The following is an 18,494-nucleotide window of genomic DNA, read 5'->3' on the forward strand; positions in this document are numbered from 1 at the left end:
GTTATAGAAAAAAAAATCATGAGATTATATATCTTTAGAAGTTGTTGTTATAGTGCAGAGGTATTTAACAACTAACATAAGTATTTTCAAATTACTAATCAATTTTAAGTAAATACTAAGTCAAAAATAAAAAAAATAGTAAAATATAATTTTAATCAATTTTCACAAATTTTGAAATAAACAATTTGCTTTAAAAACTAAGCCCTTGAGCTAAGAAGTCTCTTCGATCTGCAGGCAAATAAGGTGAAAAGAGTGAAAAGTGATTAGAATATGAATTTGCAACATTTTATTGACACCAAAAATTTTGCAAGCTAGTGGATTGGGTGCAAGTATTTAGTAACAGTTGATGAAGAGACAGCACTGCATTATTCATCAGCTGAATAACAGGTAGCTATACACATTTTAGCTTGATTTGGGAGCAAACAACCATTAGTTGATAATCAAATCATCAATCAACCAGCAAGTAGCTGTTGGCAATTAGCTAATGTGCATGCTACCATAAACAATGTGTGTGTATGTTTTTTGGGAAGAGCCATGCAAGTTTTTTGGAGTGAGTCTCACAAAATATAAATAAATTAATATTTCTCCCATTAAGGAAAAGGGGGCATAAAGGATTTTTTTTAATTATTTTTAACTTTTACAATTATTTTTAGTGTATTTTTTTTATTTTTTATTCATTCAAACATGTAGAGATGAATTTTTTTCATTTCATTTCATTTTTTCTTATTTTAATCTGTCAAAAAATGAATTTATTTTATTTTATTTTCTATTTGTTTCCTCTTTATTCCACTCTTCATTCAACTAGAAACTAGGAGCCTTGATTATGATAGTAAGTTGTGGCAAAGGATACAAAACGTACATTGTTGATTAACAAGAGATAAGTACATAAACAATGCTGTTTTGCATAATAATAAGGTAATAACTTAATTATAATTATCAAAAGCGTAGGAAGAATAAAGTGTGAGGAAATACATCTTAAAACCAAAAAGTCTTACATATACAAGTCCAGAATTTTGTTATAATATTTTTCTTAATATTTTTAATATATTTTAAAAATAAAAAATGAAATTAAAAAAAATAAAAATCCCAGAACATCCTCTCTCTTTCTCCCATAACATCCAAATTTTTATCTTCTCTTCTATTTTCTTTTCTTTTATTTTTCTCTCTTCTCCCTACTTCCTACTTCCATACTATCTAAACAAATCTTAAGTCTTTGTTTGAATGAAATGTAAAATATAGAAAAAAGAAATAGAAGATGCAAAATAGAATACAAAATATAAATATTTGATCGATTAAAATAAAATAAAAAATAATTAATAATTTGTTTTAGTCCTTTAGATGAATGAAAAAATAATTGAATTATATTAAAAATAATCATAAAAATATAAAAATATAAAATTAATCTAAAATTTTTAATTTTTATTATAAAATTTTAATAAAAAAATTATTGTTATAGTTTATTATATTAATATTTTTAAAAATAAAAATATATTAGTAATATATATTATATTTTTATTACCTATTAAATGAAATCTTAGAGTAATAACTTAAAACCTTAAATATAACTAATTAAAATTATATATAAATAAAAATAGGAACTAAAAATATAAATAAATTTTTTAGAAGTTATACATATGCACCTGTCTAAATTTCAGAATGGCAAGTCATATATATAATAATAATAATAATAAAAGAAAAAACTGCCCGAAGAGTACACAAACACAGTTGGCCATGCCAACAAAGACCTCCGACGACCGAAGTATGAGACCATCGTCAAATATACTTCTTCTTGAACAAAGACTTTAGGAACAGTCAACGTCAGGCATCAGTCAACGTCAGGCATAAATATTTACATAGTCATTTGTAAATATTTTGCAAAATAGATGTTACAACATTATTTTCAACTAACACGTAAAATAAGATGTTTAGATAGTAACTCAAATCATAAATTAAGGTGTCACCCATTACAAAATTTCTTTATAACTTTTACTCACATAATTGGTTGACTCTCAAACATAACTCAATTTTAATTTTATCAAATTTAAATTACTTTTTATTTTTTAATGATCTTGCTAATAATAATTTATTAATTTGTTTTGTTATTTGTTAATTTGATTACGACATATGTTTATTTTAATAATCCTATAAATTTGCATCATTAATAATATTATATTTTTCATATTTTAAATAAAATTTAAGCTTATAAAATTATGACTTCTAAAATGAAATATAAATATCACATCATTATTTTTATTAATTTTATATCATACAATGTTTATAGATATATACTTCAGAAGTACCAAATTACTAATAAAGTAACTATATAAAAAAATTTAAGGGAATTATTTATAAAATATTAAAAATATAAATTTAAATAAAAACTATAAAGATTAAAAAGAACAAAACCTTATTTAAACTAAAAACTATTTTATCCACATGCTTATAAAGATGCCGAGTTAATCTACTGATTTATTTCCGTAAATCTAAATAATAAGTTCTTGATTTTTTTTTAATTTTACTTTTATTTGTTACATTATATATGTTTTCTTATAAAGTATTTCTCGTTACATTTTCATCACTTAGAAGTGATAAATTATCAATTTATATAATTTTTTATTAGTTAAATTATAATTATAATTTTTATTTTTAACACGTTTTTAATTTGATATTTATAAAAAATTTTAATTTTAATTTTATCTAAATAAATATTTTTAGATTAATTCTTATCATTTAACACGCTTTAACAATATTAGGAAGAAGAACCAATGTAAAAAAGAAAAAGAAAAAAAATCTGTATAAAGATTATAGTATAAATTTTAATATAAAAATTAATAAATAAGTGTCAATTATAAAAAATTAAATATATGTTTTAACTATTTATAATTTTTAAAAAAATATAAAAATTAAATTTGGTTTAAAAAATTATATTATAACTCAATTTTATCTTTAAAATATACTTAATTCTTAATTAAAAAATTATTTTATTTTATAAAATTTTGTTAATTCAAATTTTTAAGATTAAGTTTAAATATCTAAGTGAAAAAATTTTACTAAAAAAATAAAAAATTCATTATATTCAAGGTATAACAATATAATACTTATTTTCTTAATAAATTTTACTACAATTAGTTATTTAAATTTAATTGTGAGAGGTGAAATTAACATTTTTTATTTTTTATTTTGTCATATCTTTAAATAAATAAATAAATAAAATATTAATATTAATAATTTTATATTAATTATTATAAAATATTTAAAAAAACTTTTTATTTTATTAAAAAGAAAAGATTTGTTATATTTGAGATACGAAACTTTATTAAATATAAATATACTTAAAATATAATTCTTAAGTATATTAAATTTCACGATTTTTTTTTCATTTGACATGTCAGTTTTTATTTATAGTTAAAATATACATTTAGTTATTTTAAAATTTAATAAAATTTTACTATAATTAGTTTCTTAAATTTTTTTAAAAAGTTAAAATTAATATTTTTATTTTTATTATACTTTAAAATAAATGAATAAAATATGAATATTAATGTTTTTATTATAATTTTTATTGTACATAATTAATTTAAAAAATTAATTTTTATATAAAACAATTTTTACTAGATACTATACTAAATACAGTAATATTTTTTTTTTTATGATTAAAATACACGCTTAATTCTTATATATACACTTATTTATGAATTAATTTTTAATTAAAATTTACATATTAACTCTTATATGAGTTTTTTTTTTTTTTTTTTTTTTGTTTTAGTCTCTTCTAGTTAGTTATTAATAGAATTTTAAATAGTTAAGATTAATTTAAAAATATTTATTCAATGTAAGAATTAAATTGTAGTTATTTTTTCCCAAGAACAAGTTAAAAAACCCCGCAGACTAAAATTTATAGTTTAACTTTTTTGAAATTCTTTTCTTATTGAAATTTATACTTACAATTTGGTGCTTACAACAGTGACATTTTATTCCCACGACCGTTTTGTATTGGGAGGTTGTTGTTTCCTGTTTTGTTTCTACCCCAAAAATCTTTCCCAATAGTTACAACGCTTCTCTCGATCTCGTCTTTGATTCATGATTTAACAATTTGTTTAAGCTTTTGTATTTGGATTTTTATTTTTACTACATATTCGTGCTTCTGTTTCCTTCTGGGCATTTAATGGCCATCGTCATTCGTACTTTGTAATAAATTTGCAAAAGTTGTTGATTTTTCAACTTCGAAATATACCCTTTTGTTTCTGATGTGACTGTTGTGTAATAGCTGTGTCACCTGTGTGTAATTATAGTCTATAGTTCAATCAAAGTGATCTTCTTCCTCTGTTTCATAACGGTATTGTTATGTTAATTCGTGCGGTATTATTATCGGTTAATGTTAAGAAAGTGACACAGTTTAAGGTCTCTGAGTAATTGAGTTTATGAAATTTTCCACTAGATAGACGAAATTCTGCCCCTTGAGTGTATTCAATAGTCAATAATATCAAAAGGGTATTTTTCATTTTGAACATATTTTACAGTTAAAGGGTAAGAGCAAATTATTGCTTTTGATTGTGAACATAATTTACAGTAATTTGAAGATGTATTGCAATTTCAAGGAGCATGCTGCTGAATATGTTAAGCAGGCAGTTCACGAGGATGATGCAGGGAACTATAAGAAAGCATTTACTCTTTATATGAATGCATTGGAATACTTAAGGGCCCATTTGAAGTATGAGAAGCACCCTAAGATCAAGGAGGCAATAACTCAAAAATTTGCTCAATACTTGAGGAGGGCTGAGGAGATTAGTGCCATTCTCGATGCGGGAGGTAGTGAAGCAAATGTGAATAGAGATGCAGCAGCAGGTTCTGTGAGACCCAAGACAGATACAAGTAAGGGAGGGCAGAAAGACAAGGAGGATCCTGAAATAGCAAAGCTGAAGGCTGGTCTTGATTCTGTTATAATCAAGGAGAAGCCAAATGTTAGATGGAGTGATATTGCTGGCCTTGAGAGTGCCAAAAAAGCATTACAAGAGGCTGTAATATTGCCTGTTAAGTTCCCACAGTTTTTCACTGGTATGTTGATGAATCTTGATGTTAGGTACTTGCATTTTCTTTTATTTCTGGTATTACTTAGTTCTATTTCGGTGTCTGTATAGGCTACACTACAGGTAGATGCTTTTTAGTGAATAGGTCAGGTTATGGTTACCATGGACAACATCTTTAAGTTTTGAGTTTTGGAATTGTATGGCTTTAAGTACCATAGTTTGTTTATTCAACTAGAGTCATGCCTTTTACGAAAGCTTGAAACTACATTAGTTTGAAAAGAAAAGGAAATTAGATCCATAAGCTGGAAAGCCTCTACTCTGCACAAGATAAACAGAGCGGCTAGTAACAGTTTGAGGAGTCACACTTACATAGTTAGTTGATTCTCTTTCCTGTGATTATCAAACAACCATGTGATTTATATTTAACCTTGTACATCTTAATTATGGATGAAAAATTTGTTGTAACAGATTCAAGTTAGTACTCTAGGGATGTAGTTATGGTCTCCTGACACCCTGATACATGTTTCAGTTTTCCACTGATTATCAATGAGAAAAATCATCCTTAGTGCTTGTTTATTTACACTGTGGTTTACAAGGCATGGAAATTTAGTTCCATTAACCCCTAATTGCAGGAGCAGGGAATCTTTTCTTTCTATGTTGATGGTTGAAACAATAATAGCATCTGAAGAAAAAGCTAACTGTAAAATCATTGCTACTAAGTAATTATTGATAAATTGGAGTGAGTTTTTATGATGGAACAGTCTAACTAGAATCATGTTAGAAGGAAAACTTCTTTAAGACTAATTGGAGTCTTGTCCTTTTAGAACCAATCAAAACCAAAGATCATATTTAATGGATTAACTATCTCTATTGTGCTGACAACTTCACGTCATGTTATACTCACTTAGGTAAGAGACAACCATGGAGAGCGTTTCTGTTGTATGGTCCACCAGGCACAGGGAAATCATACTTAGCAAAGGCAGTAGCAACAGAGGCAGACTCTACATTCTTCAGGTATTTTATTCATGAATACATAGGAGATAGTTCACAACCAAAGAGCCACAGACTTTGGAAAGTGAGCTTGACATCTGATTGTCAATTACTATGCTGTATTTACAAAGTTTAAGCAATCACAATACTCTTCTTATCTTACTTTGATGTATCATATATTCCACTAATCTCAGGCTATTGATAGTCCACTTAGAAAATCAATGAAATAAACTGTTTTCCAATTTTAATGGTGAATCCAAATTTTTTGGGAACAGTGTGAGCCTATAATTGGTTCATCAAAAGTCAAAACCCCAACAAACAGTATTCAGTTGCTTCATTAAAAACTGGATTACTGTACTTAATAGAAGTTTTTTTTTATGAAAAAAAAACTACCCCTCCATTTCTTTGTCCACCAGTTCCACAGGAACTGATTCACTTTGTTGCTACCCGACCATTATACCTTTGCAACTTTCCTCCTCATTGCTTGATCTGATACACATCTCTTTTTCATTTTCTCTTGCATTGTCTTCTCTTGCTTTTGCTTGCTTCTAGTACTGTATAGGATATAATTTTATCAGAAATAGAAACTGAGTATTTCTCAGGTTAATTAATGGCATGATAATGGTACACAGTACAATTCTCCTTGGTAAACAGTACCCATTGCTGTATTGGAAAGGAGTCATATGCAAATGCTACTCAAAAAAGGAATTAATCAGAGCACAATAAAATGATTATATGAATATGCTTTCATGTGTTCAATTAATTTTAGAAATTCAGAAAAGAGAATTATTAGATAAATAGTAATAGTAATAGTTATGTTAGTAGTAGTACATGGTCATATGAGTGTACATTTCTATATGCTTGGAAGACATCGTCAGTCTTTCAATATTAATAGAGGTTACCTGTCTGACCAGACTTGCATCAAAATTTTACATTAACTTTTAACTGTTAAGTACAGGGTAATTTTGATGAAAATATTCATGAAGTAAAATTGTAAAAATATAAAATTTTCTAGAATGGAGAAATCAAATAAATAAAGTTTCTGTTCACTCAGTAGACATATCACATATGCAGCCAGATATTCAATCTTTTTAGGTACTCATCATATCAATAATGGGCATCCACAAGTACATTTACAAAGTTGTTTATGAGCATCCACTTTATTATATCAATAATCTCATTTAAGGAACAAGAATAGTGCTATGTGCCTCTTGCTCAAAACTGAAACCCTATAAAACCCAGATACTTAGTACGACATAGATATGAGGATACGAGAGATTCTTGAAAATTTAAGATAAGATACGACCTAGATACGTTAGCATGAATTCAAATAGACAACATATTTTATACAAAAACAAAATATTTATAAAGAGATATTGATGACTAATTTATATTAATGTATTATATTTACATATTGAAAATAATAAAGTGTGTTAAGATGAGAGAAAATGAGAAAACATCGGATGAATTCTGTGTGTTTTAACTACACCATGGGCTATGTATTTATATTAAGGTTTAAATATAGTTGTGGTCCCTATAAATGTAGCATATTTTGTAATAAGTTCTTATAAAATTTTTTGTTAAGATTTAATTTCTAAAATGTTAAGATGTTAGGAAGATTTAGTCCCTGCCATCAACTTCTCTTCTATTAAGTGCTTAGTTGGCTCATGGAGAGCCAACTCATCACTGCCAGGTATTGTCACGTCATTTAATTTTTTAATATTTTATTATTTAAAATTAATATTTACAAATAAATCTCTTACATATTTATAATATTTACAAAAAAGTCCCTTGGAACCTTGGTTTCTTTCCTCTCTAGTGCCTTCTTCTCCCCTCTATCTCCTCCCTTTGTTCTTGTTGGTTTCAGATGCTCTACAGACAAACTTTATGCATCCACATTGGAATTCTTAACAAGATGTAGGTTCTTTAACTTGTTGCCAAGATGCTCATTGAACTTTTTGAATCTTAAGAACAGAGGGAGAAGGAAACGCAGGAGAAGGCGTTGGAAGGGAAGGGGACCAAGGTTTCGAGGTACCTTTTAATAAATATTTAAAATATGTTCAGGGATTTGATTTTGAATATTAATTTTAAATAATAAAATATTAAAAAATTAAATGATGTGACAGTTGCGGGGTAACTTTTTTTCCCATCAACTTCTTCTAATAAGACAGCTTCCTAGTAATCTGAGAAAGGCTTATTGTAGACACGCAAGTAGACAATTCAAAGAATCTGAGAAACATTATCATACAACTTATAAGGAAGCTCTTGCGGTTAAAAATGGAATACAGAAGTTTGATTTCCATTTAAGAGGATATAATTTTGAAGTATAGATGGATAACTCCTCTTTTCCTGCTCTTCTTGAGTTCAAAAATAAAATGCCTCTTGATCTTCAAGTTTTCAGACTCAAAAATTGGTTCTCTAGATACAACTTCACTGTCAAGCATATCAAAGGTGAAAAAAATATTGTACTTGATATGTTATCCAAACCAAGAAAGCCAATTCCCATTATTACTTTTGCTCAAATATACCCATTGATATTTCCTCTTCATCAAGCAAATGCCAGTAGCAGCAATCCTTACCACCTTGTGTTCCCTCCTGAATTGATTACTGAAGAACCAATCACTCTTGCATATATCAAAGATTTGGCGAGAAATCACATGTTCCGTTACCTAGCCCTCCCCTTATATAATCATAATATTAGACCAAAACCCACTTGGTTTCATCCTAATGCACCTTTCTTGAATATCTTTGCTCTACTCATGGAAATTCCTTTTATTGAGGAAGATCTTTGGTATCTATGGTGTGTCTCTTTATTGTTTTATTATCCTATAATTTTCTCCACTTTCAAGATGTTTGAATTCCTTAATAACACTCAAAATGAGTCATCTTTGTTATGGAAGTTTTTAACTTAGTATCAACCAATATCATCCTGGAAGAAAGATCTTCAAATCGAGATGGAAAGAGTTGCTATATGGAAAGAAATAGGAGAGAATCAGCCACCTTTTGAATTCCCAAAAAATATGACTGTTGCAGTAATTCACAGGCCATATTTCCAACATCCAACATCAAAGTTATTGTACACTCAAAACCAGGTAATGGTATGGAATACCTATCCAAATATAAGGATCTTTACTCAAGATGATGAACCTCCTTTTCATCAATTTGACCTAATCATACATCTCCACACAATCAGTGGATCAAGAGATGAAATGATCAAAGTAAATTCCACTTACACTAATCTAAAACCATTCGATACTATTTGTCCTCCAATGCCTGATGAAGAATACACGTGGAACAAAATTCACAAAGTAATGCCACCAATGAATGCTTTTTCAGATAAAGAAAAAAGTGAATGGAATTTAAAATGGCACATCCTCATGAGTCATCAAGCTGAATCATCAAGATCAAGGATAATAAATATGATGCTAGATTCTTAGGATCCAGACGAATCATTGTTGGGCAATGTTTGGTGTGCTTTATTTACTGTATTGTACTAAAATTTGTTTCAATTTGTAAGCTTATTTGAAGCCCCTTTAGAAAAGTATCGGATTCTTATCCGATAGTGTCTACTTGTAATCATGCTGTCTGTTTTTCATCCTCTATATAAGGAGGAACAGTTTGTATGGGATAAGAAAAATCGAAATAAAATTTTTGTTTCTATAATATCATGTATTCTTACTAGATTCTCTCTGAAAGTTTAATTTATGATGACTATCTTCTAATTCCTAACTAGAAGAAAGTATGCTCTACCCTTGCCTCTTTGTGAGGATCCTGTGTATCAAAAAACTTATGGATATTGAGTTATCTTCACCCAAGTAACTCACTAGGGGGACAAGAGCTAAAATGAGACCACGAAAGAGCAATCCAGCGAGCAAAGAAGCTAGTGGGTTATCTGGGTAGAGTGCGGCATATCTGGAAACTGAGGATTGTTACAACCTCCAGGCAGCGGAAGCGACGAGTGAAATGAGAGGAAGCGAAAACTATGGTTTTCTATAGGAAGTAGTGTGTAGGCTAGCACTTCGGGAGTCCAAGCTGGACCCATTGTCTCACTAGCTTCTGAAAGACGAAGAAGTATAACTCCCGTAGTCTTGCTGCATGCATCCACTGAAAGAGAAGGGGGCTACCTTCAAATAAGCTGGATCATCTGGAGTAGCTAATTACCTCACTCAGAAAGGTATTCCCCCGATCCGATTGAGTCGTTTTTGTAGACCATTCATGTAGGCAGATGCGATTCTATTCCTTAGTCAGTCTATCCTAGCGCCGTCCTTGTAACGAAAGCAAAGAGAGGTTTTTTATGTCATTTGATTCTTTTTTTATGACACTATGTGACTTCTTGGATTCAAAGAGCCCGACGTAGGAGAAAGGTGAAAATGAGGAATAGATGCCGGAAGAAGTAAGAATGTGAGAAAGAGAAGGGGTGCGGGAAAGGGGTGGGAGAGAGGGGGGCAGGTGGAGGTAGGAAAAGGGTGAGAATGAGGAATATGTACCAGAAGGGGTAGGAATGTGAGAAGGAGAATGAGTTCCGGAAAAGGGTGGGAAAGGGGGGTGGGTGGAGGTAGAAGGGTGAAAATGAGAAATAGATGCTGGAAGAGTAAGAATGTGGGAAGGAGAAGGTATGTCGGATAGGGGTGAGAGAGGTTGGGGTTGGGGTTGGGGTGAGGAAAGTGGAGGTTTGGGGTGGGTTTGCCAATGCTATTTAGGGAGAGAAGTTTGGAGAGAAAGAAGGAGCTTTTTTTGCAAAAATATAAAACATGTTTATGGACTTTTCTGTAAATAATTATTTTAATTAATAAAAAATAACAAATTTAAATGACGTGGCAAGTCACGTGGTGTCATGTGTCAATGCTGAGTCCGTCAATTAGCTCAGCACTTAACAAAGGGGGTTAAAAGTAGAAACTAATTCCTAAATTTTCAACTTTTCATGTACTACTTCTTAATAGAAATATTTATAGGGACTTATCACAAAAACAACTTACATTTATAGAAACCAATAACATATTTAAGTCTTTCTTTAATATCATTATATGATTGTATGTAATATTTTATAATTCAAAATAATTGTTCTGCTGGTGTTTGCTTCAGTCTCAAATACTGGTCAACAAAGGATATAAAATGTTTTTACAACATAAAATTGCATTCAAGAGTTAATTAATGTTTCAAGTGTATATGTTCTATCTTTGCAGTGTTTCATCATCGGATCTTGTTTCTAAGTGGATGGGTGAGAGTGAAAAGCTGGTTTCAAGTCTTTTCCAAATGGCTCGTGATAATGCTCCTTCGATTATTTTTATTGACGAAATAGATTCTTTATGTGGTCAACGAGGTGAAGGCAATGAAAGTGAAGCATCTAGAAGGATTAAAACTGAACTTTTAGTGCAAATGCAGGTACTTATTACGTCTTATACTGCAACTTGAATTAAAGATTGTTAACTTCAGCATTGTTTCTAAAATTGTTGCAGGTACATAGTAGAGTATTATTTCTGTGAACTTACTTTACAATTTATAATTAAATGGTCCTTTGGGGGATTTTAGTGAAGCATTGTGTCAATCATTCCTTACTGGTGTTGGCCCATGGCCAAAACATAAATTTGATATATTAAAAACTTGTCTCAACAAGCAAATTCAAGAATGATCTCTAGCACGATCTTTGTAGGGCTTATTCACGTCAAAATGGTGGCCAACATCCTATAGTTGTACCAAATTGTATGCTTCTACATTCATGTTGATAATATGCACATGATGCATGTTTCAACCAATTCATGCAAAGTTTTTACAACCTCATTATGTAATATAGGTTTTCTCAATGCCCACCAAGTTTTAGGTACAAGGTCCCTCAAGGGTTCCAAATCATCACATTGTCGTTTTCTATGCGCAAGACTCACCACATAACGTTTATTAACATTCACAAAATCCCACTCCATTCCTTCCCATAATATTCTAAGATCTTCATTCAATACACCATTGTGTTTAAAGAAATGTACTCACGTACAAATTGTAATATTTATAAAATATTTATATCCCACAAAAGAAAAGGAATTATGTTTTAACTTAAAAATACAAGAGAATTAGCTATTATATATATATATATATATATATCTATATATACACACACACACACACTTCAAGAATTATTTATTTCTCACAAAACCTCCTTTTTACACATATATATAAACTTAGCAATGGATACATTAGAACATTATATCTTCCCTGAAAACCATGGGGTTAGAAATATTCTATTAAGTAAAGTAGTGACACTCAAGTGGAACATTCATATACAGCAAAGATATGCAAAATGCAATTAATGTGGGTGGTGACACACACTAAACTATCCAACATTGTAGAAAGGAAGAAGGAAACATGCAAGACACCACATTTCATGCATCATGCAGCCATAAACATAAGAAAACATATAAATGCAAACAACCATAAAAAGGCCTAAAAAACATTTCCGTTCACGTCCTATAACCACCTAAAAGGAGTTTCCAAGGAAGAACTCCATTCCAAGTAAAAAAAAAAAAAACTACCAAAAATATGAGAAACACTCCCCCCCTCCCTTGTACCTCTTGAAATATTATATGAAAATGAGGGTGAAGAGAGAAAGGATGATAAGTTTGTGCTAGTTTCTCTGAAGAATACTTGACATTGATGGGAATTAAATGGGCAGACTTGATCAGTCTATTGACAATAACCCATACAACATCATGACTAATGGTCATATTTGGAAATCCTAACATGAAATCCATAGCAATGTCATCCCATTTCCATTCGGTAATATTCAAAGGTTGCAATTCTCCAGCAGGCTTCGGATGTTCCACCTTTGACTTTTTATAAGTCAAATAGGAAGTTACATACTTGGCTACCTCATTCTTCATTCTAAACCACTAGAAGGTCTTCTTCAAGTCTTGTTACATCTTTGTTGCACTAGGATCAATGCTAAGCTTGCTCCTGTGCACTTCTCCCAAGATTGCGCATCTTAAGTCAGCTTCATTAAGCATGCAATTACGTTCATTGTACTTGATCATTCCCTACTCATTTCAACAAGTGCATGCTCCTTTCCAGCTTCTCTCTTGAGTCGGCCTTGCAAGTACTCATTGCATTCTTGTGCAGCCTTTATCTGCTCAAAGAATTCATTGGTGACCTTTAGAGTTCCTAGCAACACACTTGTAGACTTGAATTTTCAGATCAAGGTTGCAAAATGCTTCAATCAACTCCAACTCCTTCACCATCATGGCAGAAATATGCAATGATTAGAGTGTCAGCCACTACATATGCAATGAGTTCCTTTTTCTTGTACTAGTAAATTTTATGGTTTGATTACTAATTTAGTGCCTCTTTGGAGTGTTTTGAGCCAACAAAGCACACATTACGAGATAAAATCTATGGTTGAAATTAACTAAGCATGCATTACAAAACATGTCCAGTGGATGCAACTTTTTTTCAAGTCAGGGAAATAGGGTCAAAGTTTAATGCAAACAGCCCTTAATCAATCAGATTGTTAAGACTTAATGTCGTTGATTTGTATTAGAGATACTTCAATATCAATTCTGCTTTGTTTGAAATGGTATCCATCACTGTCGTCCCTCCATTCTCATTGGCTCCATGACTTTCTCCACACAAGCCAAGTGAGGGAACCTTATCCTTTAGAACTTCAATAAACTGCATATTGTATGCTTCTCGCAATTTGTGGGGCTTTTGAACCCCTTGGTTTGAACAAGAATGTCTTAAGCAGAGTAGAGTCCACTATATCGTAAGGGTCAAGGGAATCAACTGATACCTCTCCTTCATGGAAAGGATTAATGAGCAGGCATGTGGCTCATCTTAGGTTGATATACAACTTATGAATTTCCCACCCAAACATTTCACTCTTACAGAAGCTGGCATCAAGAACCTTCAAAAGGCATCATTACTTCCTACCTATGCCCAAAATCTGAGACTGGGCTTGTGACACTGCCGATGCAGTTCATACTTGTTCAGTTGTTCTGCTCTTGCATAATCTGTGGTTTCTCCCTATTTTAAATGTCACAAATATTTATTGTTGATTGTAATTTTTTCTTGATATGCTTATCTAGAAATCTGGAATGGTGACTGTCAGGGCTTTCCATATCCCTTCTATAAAAAAAAAAAATCTACTTTTTTGGAAATCTCGAGCTTCCCTTTGTAGCTTTAACTGTGTTCATGTCAGGGTGTGGGAAACAATGATCAGAAAGTTCTCATTCTTGCAGCCACAAATACTCCTTATGCTCTGGATCAGGTACGAAAATTATCCTTCAAGTCTGTGAAGACTGAAGAGAATGTTCTATCATTGTACACTGTTTCATTGAGGCTAACGTACAGTATTTAGGCCATTCGAAGACGCTTTGACAAACGCATATACATTCCTCTACCAGACCTGAAGGCAAGGCAGCACATATTTAAGGTACAGAAGATTTCAAGCATTTCCCACCTAAAGATGACTAGCCTTGTGAATATGTTCCATCCTTATTAAGGATTTTGATATTTGCAGGTGCATCTTGGAGATACCCCTCATAACCTAACTGAAAAAGATTTTGAAGAATTGGCACAAAAAACTGATGGATTTTCTGGTTCAGATATTGCTGTTTGTGTAAGTCTTAACTTACAGTTAGCCAGCCATTATTGAATGAATCTATTAAGCAGTATTAGTTTTTCTTGTTCAGGCTTTCTGCTAAACTGCAAGATGTGCCACATTGTTGTTTCCTTCATTCAGGTTAAGGATGTACTATTTGAACCTGTCCGTAAAACACACGCTGCTAAGTTCTTCAGGAAGACTTCTAAAGGAATGTGGATTCCTTGTGAACCTACTAGACGAGGAGCTGTTAATATTACCCTGCAGGAACTTGATGCACAAGGCTTTGCTTCAAAGGTACATGCTGGGTGGGAAACTGAAATTTACATGAGAATTTGTGATTGATTGTTATTTTGTAGTCTTGCTGCCAAGCAGCAAAGAATCAATGGATATCTAATTGAAATTCTCTGGATAGTGACTCATTGTCTTTTGGACTTGCAGTTAGAGACAGTTTAAAATTTTAGTTTGACTGAATCATTGTTCAGAAGTTGATAGGATAGGGTGTGAAATAAAAGAGGAAACTAGTGAGAAAAAGAAATAAATATGAGAATGTAATTGGATTACTTTATTAATTAATCTGTAGTCCAATTGGATAAGTAGTGATATAATCTGTTTTTTGTTTTCTTTACTGTTGGAACTAGATGGAAAATTAATTGAAAAAAAGGCATTGATTCTTATTGTATAGTTTTCTTATGATAGTTTATCACTAAATGCAGATTCTTCCTCCACCCATCACTAGAGTAGATTTTGATAAAGTATTGGCGAAACAGAAGCCAACTGTAAGCAAGGCTGATCTCAAGGTGCATGAAAGATTCACACAAGAATTTGGAGAGGAGGGATGACCGGTACTGTGAAATGTACGTTTGTTAGTTTTTGTTACACACTATGTACAAATTGTTAATAGTCTTGATCCAAAAGAATAAAGAAAGATAATAATGTAAATTTTTATCATGACAAACGGCCAACGTTATTAAATTTGGCCTAGTCATCGACTCAGTTGGGTTGCTGGTCACTTGGTTGAACTAGATGTATACTTATGTAATAAATGGAATAGTAGAAATATTTTAATTAACATACAACCGAAAGTAGGTTGATGTTGCTAGCATTTTTCAAGGTCTGTTCAATCCTCACAAAACTAGTACAAATACATTGACAACGCTAGTTACTTCTTATCTTTGTTCATATTGGAAGAATTCAAACTCTTTTTGGTTGGGATGCCAAAATCGGCTTCAAGAACAGCCTTGGTAAAGGATATGGCTTTTCTTTTCAGCTCTTATAACCTAAGAATGTATGGTAGCTATGGTTGAGTTAAATGGAAAACGATACCAAGGTTGACAAATCAACAGCAACATAAAATCTGTATTATAGCATCTTTCTCCTTGTTTAAAACTTATGTTTTTGCAACTTCTTTTTAACTTGTAGTCATTCTTATTGGTTTTAAAAATTTCAAATTGATTTTTGATCTGAAGTCAATAATCGATTTTCTCCGGTGATATCATCATACATAGAAAATCAGAACATATACCAACAAAAGTCCATGGACCCACTCTCCCTATTCACGAATCACCTTGATATTTGTCATATACCGACGACGCTGAGCAGGGGCCAAGGTAGTTAAAATCTTGATTTAAATTGTAAAATCTTACGATTTTACGATTTAGGAAGTCTTACCAATTTAAATCATGGATAAAATTCTGGTTGAGTAAAATCGTTGTAAAATCTCGATTTAAATCATAAAATCTCTCAAATCGTGAAATTTCATGATTTCACTTCAATTTTGAAAATTCTTTGCAAAGCCTCTTTTATTGAACCCTATCATAGTTGACGCCTCTTTCATATATCTCCTTTTTATGGAATCTAATTTGCCTCTAGCAGCTTTGAACCCTAACATTGTTGTCAACATTCAACAGTCCTCCTAGTGCGTACAACCTAGTCTGCAACTAAACTCAGTAGTGTGCTACTGCTCTGAGTTCAAGTTTAGTGTTGCTTTCTTGCATCTTTTCTATTGTGGTCTATTTTTTACTCACGTCGATGCATTACATTCTTATGGAATAAATTATGATTTGTGAGTACTACTTTGTTTAAGTGTTTTTACTGATTTGAAGGTTTTTCTCCTTAATTTATGATATTTTATATGAATAATATGAATTTATATCATATATATGAATTTTATAAAATCTTACATTCGATTTACGATTTTACGATTTACTTTTTTCACTTTCCTTTACGATTTAAAGTAAAATCCTGATTTTAACTATATTGGCAGGGGCAATGGGTCAACATAGTTGACCATGGTCTATAGGTTTAAACTGCCATCATTGACAGAACCTATAGCAACCGAGAATCATGCATCACAAGCACGTATAGATCCTTGATCATCTCAGATCCTGGACACAACTATCTTAGACTAGTCTACGTTAGTAAGCATGAATAATGCACTAAATTATCAATTAAAGAAAGATTTACTCGTATAACTCTTAGACAAGGTGAGTTTCTGTTAAAACTATGAGAAATTTAGAAGACTATGGACTTGAAAGCTAAAATTTATATTTAAATACAAGAAAGTCACAATTCAAAATTAATTCTAATTCTACTCATTAATTTGAAAATAAATTATAAATAAAACTATCTATAAATGTGTAACGGCCCATTAATACTCATAATTCCTATAATAAAAAATAAATACTAATAATAGATACTGATTTAAATTTTCAATCCTTCTTATATTAGTAGCTATTGACTTCAAGTTTCTTTCTCAAATTCTTGAACTGTCCTTTTGGAAGTGTCTTTGTAAAGATATATGTCAATTGATCTTTTGTTTTGCAATATTCTAACAAAACTTCACTTTCTTTTTGAACTTTTCTTAGAAAATACAACTTGATATTGAAGTATGTAGTCTTTCTATAAAAAAATGAATTTTTAAAAATTACAATTGTTACTTGATTATCTACAAACACTTTAGTTGAATTTGTTTGAACTACATGTAAATTAGCTAAAATTTTCCTCAACCATATATACGACTTGATTAACAACTACAAAAGTAACTATGAGATCTGCTGCAACTGTTGATTGTGCCAGTATATTCTACTTCTTTGAGGCCTAAGAAAACACTTCAAAATCAAATGCAAAGCAATAACCATAAGTGTTTTTCATATCATCTAATAAACTTACCCAATCATTATCAGTAAACTCATGGAGATTAAATTCTTGATTATACTTGAACTAGACTCTATAACCAAGAGTTCTTTTAACATATCTCAACACATATTTAGTAGCTTGAAGATGCACTTTACTTGCACAATATAAGAATATAGAAAGAACACTTACAACATACAAAATATCAAACCTTGTTGCTATAAGATACATGAGACAACTGACAAGACTTCTAATATAAGTCTCATTAACTTTTTTTGCACCATCCTCTTTGCAAAGCTTCAACTTCTGAACATTGGAGTACCCATTGGCTTAGAGTTCCCTCCATTTAAAACTTCTTTGATAATTTCTTTTGCATGTTTTTTTTTACTAATAAAATTTCCTTTCTCATCTTGTTTGACTTTCATGCCAAGAAAGAAAGTCATTTTTTCGCGGTCTATCATCTCAAAGACTTTCATTATATCTTGTTTGAACTCCTAAACAAATGCAATATTGCTTCATGTCACCAAGGGATCATCCACATACAAAGAAACAATTAAAATCTTAAAATTCAAGCATTGCACATAAAGAGTTTATTCACCGAGACTTTTTGTGAAACCAATAATCAACAAGTACTTATAATCCTATTGTATCAAGCTCTTAAAGCATGCTTTAAACCATACAAGGCCTTTTTTAGCAAATAGACCTTGTTTTCTTGTCTTTTAAGTGCAAAGTCTTCAAGTTACTCAACATCTATTCCCCCT

General features: G+C 30.9%; 1 protein-coding gene across 3 annotated transcripts; it reads left to right on the forward strand.

Annotated features, from left to right (window-relative positions):
- Nucleotides 1-3,990: 3,990 nt before the first annotated feature.
- On the forward strand, nucleotides 3,991-15,744 carry LOC113872510 (protein SUPPRESSOR OF K(+) TRANSPORT GROWTH DEFECT 1-like). Of its 3 annotated transcripts, XM_027510118.1 has the most exons (9): nucleotides 4,073-5,059; nucleotides 5,363-5,376; nucleotides 5,936-6,041; nucleotides 11,201-11,399; nucleotides 14,197-14,265; nucleotides 14,356-14,430; nucleotides 14,518-14,616; nucleotides 14,740-14,895; nucleotides 15,315-15,744. In XM_027510118.1, exons 1-9 carry the CDS (start codon nucleotides 4,581-4,583, stop codon nucleotides 15,438-15,440), a joined length of 1,323 nt encoding a protein of 440 aa, XP_027365919.1. In that variant the 5' UTR covers nucleotides 4,073-4,580; the 3' UTR covers nucleotides 15,441-15,744. The 3 variants fall into 3 exon arrangements, with proteins under 3 accessions (XP_027365918.1, XP_027365919.1, XP_027365920.1); XM_027510117.1 differs by lacking the exon at nucleotides 5,363-5,376 and having other exon boundaries at nucleotides 3,991-5,055; XM_027510119.1 differs by lacking the exons at nucleotides 5,363-5,376; nucleotides 5,936-6,041; nucleotides 11,201-11,399; ... (3 more) ...; nucleotides 14,740-14,895; nucleotides 15,315-15,744 and adding an exon at nucleotides 5,496-5,546 and having other exon boundaries at nucleotides 4,073-5,055.
- Nucleotides 15,745-18,494: the final 2,750 nt, after the last annotated feature.

The sequence above is a fragment of the Abrus precatorius genome, unplaced genomic scaffold (genome assembly GCF_003935025.1).
Source record: "Abrus precatorius isolate BTA unplaced genomic scaffold, Abrus_2018 Scaffold7, whole genome shotgun sequence".
Taxonomy (NCBI): Eukaryota; Viridiplantae; Streptophyta; class Magnoliopsida; order Fabales; family Fabaceae; genus Abrus; species Abrus precatorius.